The sequence below is a fragment of the Pseudonaja textilis genome, chromosome 5 (assembly GCF_049901715.1).
Source record: "Pseudonaja textilis isolate UNSWEBS1 chromosome 5, rPseTex1.2, whole genome shotgun sequence".
NCBI classification, from domain to species: Eukaryota; Metazoa; Chordata; class Lepidosauria; order Squamata; family Elapidae; genus Pseudonaja; species Pseudonaja textilis.
In genome coordinates, this window is record NC_141994.1 from 31131042 (window position 1) to 31139462 (window position 8421).

The following is an 8421-nucleotide window of genomic DNA, read 5'->3' on the forward strand; positions in this document are numbered from 1 at the left end:
TTGTGAAACATGAGCAAAGGAATTAATTCAATCATAGTTTCCTTTTTCCTCCCCAAGAGAGAATCCATTGTTAGCAGTTAGTTTAGCTCACATCTTAAATGTAGTCACATTTCATATTCCTTGTTCATAATACAATGTCAATCTTAATGCAGTATGTTACATGAATTCAGTCATTGTGACTTCTTCAACAAGCTAAGACAAAGCATAGCTTCCATGTTTGAAACTACACTTTGAAACTTGACTACCACATTCTGAGTAAGTCTGAATAATTCTGAGAAAGTTATTGATAATGGATTCCTGGTTCATATTTCATATTGCAAAGCAAGGAAGGAAGCATATCTGAGAATATTTTACTCTTATTAAGCTAAAATACAGTTGTCTGAACTGACTCAGTTACTTACTTTGACTTAGTCTTAAAGTATTAATAGCTGTATAATTAATTTACTACTCTGATTGCTCATTCCAGGATCAACCTGAAGAGACGTCCTCACAAGAATCAGCAGAAGATGATTAGAAAACCACACCTTTCCATTTCTACCTCATCAGCAGTTGGATCTTTTGAAGGGAGAAGACACTGCCATGACCACTTGCTTCTGTTTCCACAATCTTTTACTTTGGCCTGGGTGGAGAGGAGGGAAGGAATCCACCTTAAAAAGGACTTAATAATTATTGCAATCCCTTCATTGTCCCAGGTTTCCTGAAACTGCTGTAACACAGAGGGCATAGATTAACAACGCAACATATACTTACTGTTTTCTCTTAGTTTTCTTTAACCTACTAATAGTTTGAGCTGCTAAGTAAGGGTGAATGGGTCAGTAAATCTCAGAAGCAGGTTTCAAGTTGTTCACTGCACTGCCTATATATGACTCTTTTAAAATATTAACATGGGCATTTAAATTGGAAGGACTGGTGTTTGACACTAGTTCTTACAACATCTCTTGACAACCCACTCCCTAGCTTAGTAAATTCCCTTTTTAGAACACCAAAGATAAGGATTTAGATGCTAGGATTGTGTATGCTTCAGAATGATTCAGGAGGGTTACATACCTCATGCAAGCACAGCACCTCTCTGCTGTTCATTAAAGCAGCCTGAAAGAAAAATGCAAATGCCTTTAATAACTACCCAATTAGTGTTGTGCTTGTCTCACACTAATTTCAATGAGTCAGGACTTTAAAGCAACTGTATAATTTCTTATGCTTGAATAGAAATTTGCAAAAAGAAATTGGTAACTTTAGGGACCAGCAGAGAGTTTATTTTTGAAAGGTCTGAAGTGCTTCTTTGAAATAATTTTTGAAGTATGCCCAGCCCTATTAGATACTATTTTGTTAGTCTTGGAATAGATTTGTGTTTATTTGTTTCTCATGTTACTGTTCTTTGGAGACACATCAAAAGTTAATTTCAATTAAAACTAATAATCAGGAAGCAAAAGTCAAAAGAAAAAAGAAAAAAGGTACTTTGCAACTAAAGGGAAAAAAATGACAAAGATATAATAGCAATACACATATCTGCTGAAGTAATACTAAATGGAACTCAACAGCACCCTCTCTGGAAACAGTTCATACACTCTGAAATGGAATCTGCTTTCTAGAGATTGTCATGTTGTTTAGAAATGATTTACATCAGACTCTCTTTCAGGACTGAAATTTAGCAACTAAAATTTGGATTTTAGTGAATTTTAAACAATACCTCAGAATAATTTTAAATCATACCATACTGGAACCAAGGGAAATAATTTAGATATTTAGTTTGATTTATTACTGTGCTGCCAGCCCATTCCACTCCTTCAGAGGAATGGCCTTATCATCTTCACTAATACATCTCCATTCAAGAGCCAATACTATGTACCTCAAATGGGCTTATTACTTTTAAGCAATATACATTGACATAGGATATTTATCTGGGCAGGTTGGTTCAGTTATATATCCCCATTTTTTTTTAATTTTATTTTTTTTACTAAACAGCAGCACTTTTAACAACAACTGCAATATTACCACACTTTTCAGTACTACCTCTGTTATTTTCATTGAACTCAACAATCATATAAACACTTGCTGCTATGATCATACAATGCAGGAAATTGTTATTGGATATGTAATCATACATTTTGCATTCCCCCAATCCTTTTTTTACTTTGTTACTACATTGCAATTAAGAACACAATACTGTTAATGTTTTCCAGCATTACAATATTTTTTCTTTTTAAAGTACGCTATGCCTTTCTCTGCTAAATTTCTATAAAATGTACCATTAACTTGAATATATTTTTGTACCAAATTGCTCATAAGGTTTGTAATGATAATTTTCTTCATTGACACTACATGACATAAAAATAATTAACTGCAGTGTTTAAATATTACTGTCCAAGTTTGTACCTCAATTGATTTTTTAAAAAAAGAAATTGACTAGTCAATTGACAAGACCTACCTCCAGACTATTGATGAAATTGCTGTTTCTTTCAACATTTGTTTATGGAAAGACTGAAATATTTAGAACTGCAAAAAATATAAAACAAAAGCAAGCAAGAAAAACCCCTAATTAGAACTATTTTTTACAAAAGAGCTTTGTGAGAAATGAATGCATATTAATTTGTTTCATATTAAAACCACCCCTCAAAGAAACTTGAATCTTTGTAGGTTGGACGCAACAAGCTCAGCTTTTTGCATAATGCAATCACAAATAAGTGTGTGTATGTTTGTGTGTGTGTATGTATGTAAAAACTAGTAGATTATCTGAGAATACTCATCAAGTATTTTCATTTTTTTTTCACAAATGTGATTTTTTTTTGTAATGTGTGTCAACCAGATTTATTTTAAATGCTTCTTATGTAGAGATTAATACTTTCTGACTTATTTGATTTCTTTCTTTTTATTTCATCTTGTCTATCTCACCCTCAGTGGATATATCTGTTGGTAAACATTATTTTATTATTTGAGCCAGCGGTAGATTCTCAGGAAAACATTCTTCAGGATGACTTTAGTGTTAAGTCAAATGCAACTAAGGAGAGCTACTTACTGGCTGCTTCACATGATTGACTGTTAAGAACAAACACCTATTCCAGTAACATGAGTGCCTTGTGTTAGGGATCAATGAAAAAGCATATAAGAAAAATGTATTTTAGGTGTCCTAATGTTACCTAATTTGTAAATAATTATACAATAACTGCATATGGAACTTAGTCATGACCATTCAAGCTGTGGCCTGAAAGACAAACTACAATGCGAGTGGACAGATTTTTCCTTCTGGGTGCACCCAACTGACACCCCACTCCCTCCCAAACAAATCCCTTAGAATAGTCATGAGACATAAGGGATATTATTGGGAAGAAAACAGTGACTGATGAGGAAAACTTGATCAAGACTCCAAAATGCTTTCCTTCTTTAGACTATGGATTTTAATAGCATAGGTCAGTGTTTCTCGATCTTGATGACTTTACGATGTGTGGATTTCAACTCCCAGAATTCCCCAGCTGGCCTTGCTAGCTGGAGTATTCTATAAATACCCCAGATATTAAAAAAAAAAAAAGTGTGCACATCATAAACTCACAAAGTTGAAAAATACTGGCATAGGCCACAGTCCCTAATTCCACACTCCCTAATTCCATGACTGTAGTGTGTACAAAAGCCCCATCCAGGGAAAATAATGTATCTTTTTAATCTTAAGGAATGGTGTGGATTTAATAGGAAATTGCTATTGTGCACATGGGAATATACCATGAATTACTGAAGGAAATCAAGTAAACTTTACATATATGGAACTCTGTTTAAGCATCAGTATCCTTATATTGGAGTTTCTAAATCAGTTTAACAATGTGAGAAGAACTAAATGTTACTGACAAATGGGGGCAGGCATCAAATTCCTACGGGCTTACAGCTTTGATCAAATCTTACATTTTCTATATATTGTAGAACAATCAAAACACATTACTACCTCTCAGGGTCTTCTATACCTCATTTTTCAGACTGAAAATAACCTTGTGGCCATTGAAACAGGAGGAACATCATAAAATTTTTATATATATAGTTTATTTTTATGGGAGATAAATTTTATAAGACTGTTCTTTGCTGTCATTGGTCACACCTAAATAAGACTGGACATTATTTTTTCTGCCATTTATGCACAATTGATATGCTTGTAAAAACCTACAGTTTTCCTTCTATTTTCCTCAACTGTTTTCTAGCTCGTTGCTTTTTTATTCATATAGAGTTGCTGTCTATGATTTTGAACTGCTTGCTTGTTACTTTGCTGGATTATCACAGTTTGTTCAGAACAATAAACTCATAGTTTATGTAATCATGTTCAATTGCTTGTATTTTGTCAATACTTCATAATTAAGCAATAAAGTTTGGTCTTAGCAAAACAAGCTTATTAAAAAAAAAATCTTAAAATGCTGTACAAATGTTACAGCATTCAAGCTGTATGTTATATATGATACATCAAATGGAGAGCCAATTAATGATTAAGGCTCCAAGACAGAAACCAGGAGAGAGTGAGTTCTAGCCCAACATGATTTTTAAGGGGATATGATAACCATTGTGAGCAGAAATGTACCATCCGTTGTACTTGCTGCCGTTTCTAAATTATTTGATGTAATGATCAAAGTATAGCAAGAAGTGGAAACCAAGAGTACTATGATACTGCCATGTACACATACCTGACAGTTATGTTTAACCCACATTGTTATGAAAAGGAAATTGCTGTGTCCTCATTGAAAGTACTCAATCAGACTTTGAAGCAAGGCAATTGGCAAATATATAGAAAAATACCTGTAGCAATTATATGAATTTATGGGTTCTTCTTCATTCTGGAAGAATTCTTACGTAACACATATTGGTTTTCAGAGAAATTTGATAACTTGCTGGCAAAATGTTAAACTCTAGAACTATAAACTTGTATTTAAGTTTTAGATGTTTTTTTTTTGTTTTTTTTGGCTGATGAAAATTAGTGAGTTAAATGTTATGCATTTTATCCCATTCTTATCATTACAGAAAAAATAATTTGTTACTCTAATCTTGCCTTCTATTTAGATAAAGGTAAAGTACATTAATTATGAAATCTCAAGTGAGTAGATGGTACTTTTTTCAGCCTGGCTTTGAAAAACGGCAATAAGGATCTCTAACCTTAAGTGTATTAAACAGTAGATAACATGAATACAGCCAACATGATTATTATGATGATTAGGATATTGCAGAGCCCCTGTAGACAAATAATTTCTAATCTTTGCAAGTAAATTACACTCAGCCTAACTTATCTCACAAGATTGATGTAATGATAAAAGTAAGGCAGCAGGATATATACTTTTCTGAACTGTTTCAAGAAAGAACAAGATAAAAAATAACAAAATACTTAAGCAGAGATAGTTTTGATATCAGCAATTCAAAGACCTTCAATAGTAAAGTCAACTGGAAAATGACTATAAACCACATTCTAATAGTATAATTATGCTCTTCAATTGAAATGTAATTTGTTATAAAGAATTACATTCCCAAATGATGAGTTAATTTTTATTTCAACTGAATGATATAAACATTTAGATGTGGCTAAAGAAAAATATAGATATGCAGAACTGAAAATATTTCATATGCATATACCATTATCTGTGAAATAATCAGAAAATCAGATTTTAAATAGCATAAAGTAAGATAATGTACAAATGCTACCCACATAAATATTTTATAGCATTGATTTTAGTCAGGGTAGAAAGTAACATTCACAAGGAAGACCATTAAGGTATTTTACCTTATTGGTAGCAACTGGCTAACCTCCTCTGGACTTCGAAGAGGAGGAACATCACAGAAAAATATGTTGGCATCCTACTGGCATCCATATTGTTGTTAAAAAAACCTGAATGGATATAGCAATAGCAATAGCACTTAGACTTATATGCCACTTTATAGTGCTTTACAGCCCTCTCAAAGCAGTTTACAGAGTTAGCATATTGCCCCCAACAATTTGGGTTCTCATTTTACCCACCTCTGAATCATGGAAGGCTGAGTCAACCTTGAGCTGGTGGGATTCGATCTGCCAAATTGCAGTAGGAGTAGCTTGCAGTACTGCATTCTAACCACTGCGCCACCGAGGTTCCCTTTATAGGATATTAATGAAATCAGCAGAACTAGTTCACCTGAATGGAGATTTTAATTAAAGCATCCTAATTTGGATAAGGGCAGAAAAACTTGCAATTGCTTCTTCTGTGAAATGCAATTTTATCCATTCTTATACCCAAGAAAGTAATGGTAATTGGAATGCAAGCACCATAAAAACACCTTGGAATAATTGCAATTATAATTAAAAGTGCATTTATTTTGTTAAAAATAAAGATAAAGATGCTCAGTTATTAACAGCACTTCCAAGAAAAACTCTGAAATTTCATAACAAGTAAGCATGTAATATGCCATGGCTTCAGAATGCACAAAAAATAAAAATATCCAATCCATAACTGCATGGATATATTAGATATACTAGTATTGGCACAGTACAAGTGTATTACATGTTACCTAGTATTTAAAAAACAAATAATAATGGGCATTTAAGATTTCAAGCTGCTACATTCCACAGCCTAGACTGATGGTCATTTAAGTTTTTACACAATTGAATGAAACTAAATGGATGCAAGGGTGTTACTGGTGATGGGATTCAAATGAATTTAACAACTGGTTTTCTGCCTAATGACCAGCTGGGTAGGTGTGGCTGGGTGGGTGTGGCCAACTAAATGTCATATCGAGGGGCATTTTGCCTCACCCAGCCTCATGACCATGGGGATGCTGCGATGGTCGTAAGTGTGAAAAATGGTCATAAGTCACTTTTTTCAGGGCCATTACTTTTAATGGTCATTAAATGAACTGTTGTAAATCAAAGATAACCTGTACAAAAATACAAATAGCTTCTTTGCTATTTCTCTGCAGACCACCAAAAATTTTTCGGGGACCACCAGTGGGCTGCAGCCCACTGGTTGGCAACCACTGACCTGGATGACTGAAAAATCCCCTAGAGAAGAGACTCCTGTGCTGACAAAGCACCCTTTCCACCCAGAAGAAGCAATCCTGCACCACTTAAAGATCCATTTGCACCAGTTAAACATACCGGCTGGTCTCACTCACCTCACGAGATATCCTAAGAAAATCATTCAGATTTAAGGAAAGATCACATGCTCACAGAAAGGCAGTAAAAAAAAATCAGTGCCAACCTTGCATCCTGCCTCTTGGAAATACACCCCAAAAGGATAGTGCCAGGAACCAGTAAAGCAGTGTAAAAAGCTTAAAACAACACTTCCTCTTTAAGAAAGTCAAGCCCCTAATAAAAAAAACTCCAGAGAAGCTCAGGGTACAGAAAGTCTGGGTGTATTGCCAAGAACCATTATCTGTTACAATGTAACAAGACTTAAAACAGAGGCAGTTTCTCAAAACACTTAAGCAGGGCAATAAAGATAAGGATTAGACTAGAAACAACACACACAGGCATACCAGAATCCCTCCTTCCTGACAGGATTAACTCTGTAAAGTGGGAAAAACAAAAGGCTGTTTCTTGCAACAGCCAGTTTGTTGAACTGCTCAGAAAATTAGCTAATGGTTCTTCTGAACCGGTGCGAACTGGCTGAATCCCACCACTGGATGTCACCATCACCACTGCAAGATAAAATTTATTCCCCCCCCCAAAAAAAAAAAATATTATTGAGCATATTCAGAGAATCTACCAATTTGGCATTCTGATTGCCAATCCTGTCATTCACAGAACTATCATAATCAGTCATGATCTAGGGGGAGAAAAATGATACTGCACACATATTTCTCAGGAAGATGGGCAACTCAAAATGTGAAAAATAAATATGTTGATCGTGAGTTTCCCGTAGACTTCCTTCATAAAATGTACAGGAACAGAACACTAGATTAGCCAAGCCATTAATCCAACACCAAATCATACTTTTATGATTCCATGACTTCATCAGACACAGACAAATATTCAGACTCTAGAAAGAGCAGCAAAGATGATTAGGGGACTGGAAGCTAAAATATATAAAGAATGGTTGCTGGAATTGATAAAAAGATGGATTGGGTTGACATGATAGCAGCATGTCTCAGGGGCTGCCACAAAGAAGAGAGAGTCAAGCTATTCTCCAAAACACCTGAGGGTAGGACAAGAAGCAATGGGTGGAAACTAATCAAGGACAGAACCAACTTAGAACTAAGGAGACATTTCCTGACAGAACAATTAATCAGTGGAACAACTTGCCTCCAGAAGTTGTAAATGCTCCAACATTGAAGTTTTTAAGAAGAAATAACAATTTGTCTGAAGTGGTGTAGGGCTTCCTGCCTAAGCAGGGGGTTGGACTAGAAGACCTCCAAGGTCCCTTCTAACTCTGTTATTCTATTCTATTACGCAGATGTAGCCTGCATTCTATAACCTTGATTCTAACACTTACAGGC

General features: G+C 34.8%; 1 protein-coding gene across 1 annotated transcript in view; it reads left to right on the top strand.

Moving 5' to 3' along the window:
* HMGA2 (high mobility group AT-hook 2) overlaps nt 1-4294 on the top strand; it is a 186428-nt gene extending 182134 nt beyond the window's left edge. Inside the window, exon 5 of the mRNA XM_087934444.1 lies at nt 467-4294. Within this exon, the coding sequence (XP_087790570.1) occupies nt 467-514 (48 nt within the window). The 3' untranslated portion in view covers nt 515-4294. The remainder of the gene's footprint in view (nt 1-466) is intronic.
* Nucleotides 4295-8421: the final 4127 nt, after the last annotated feature.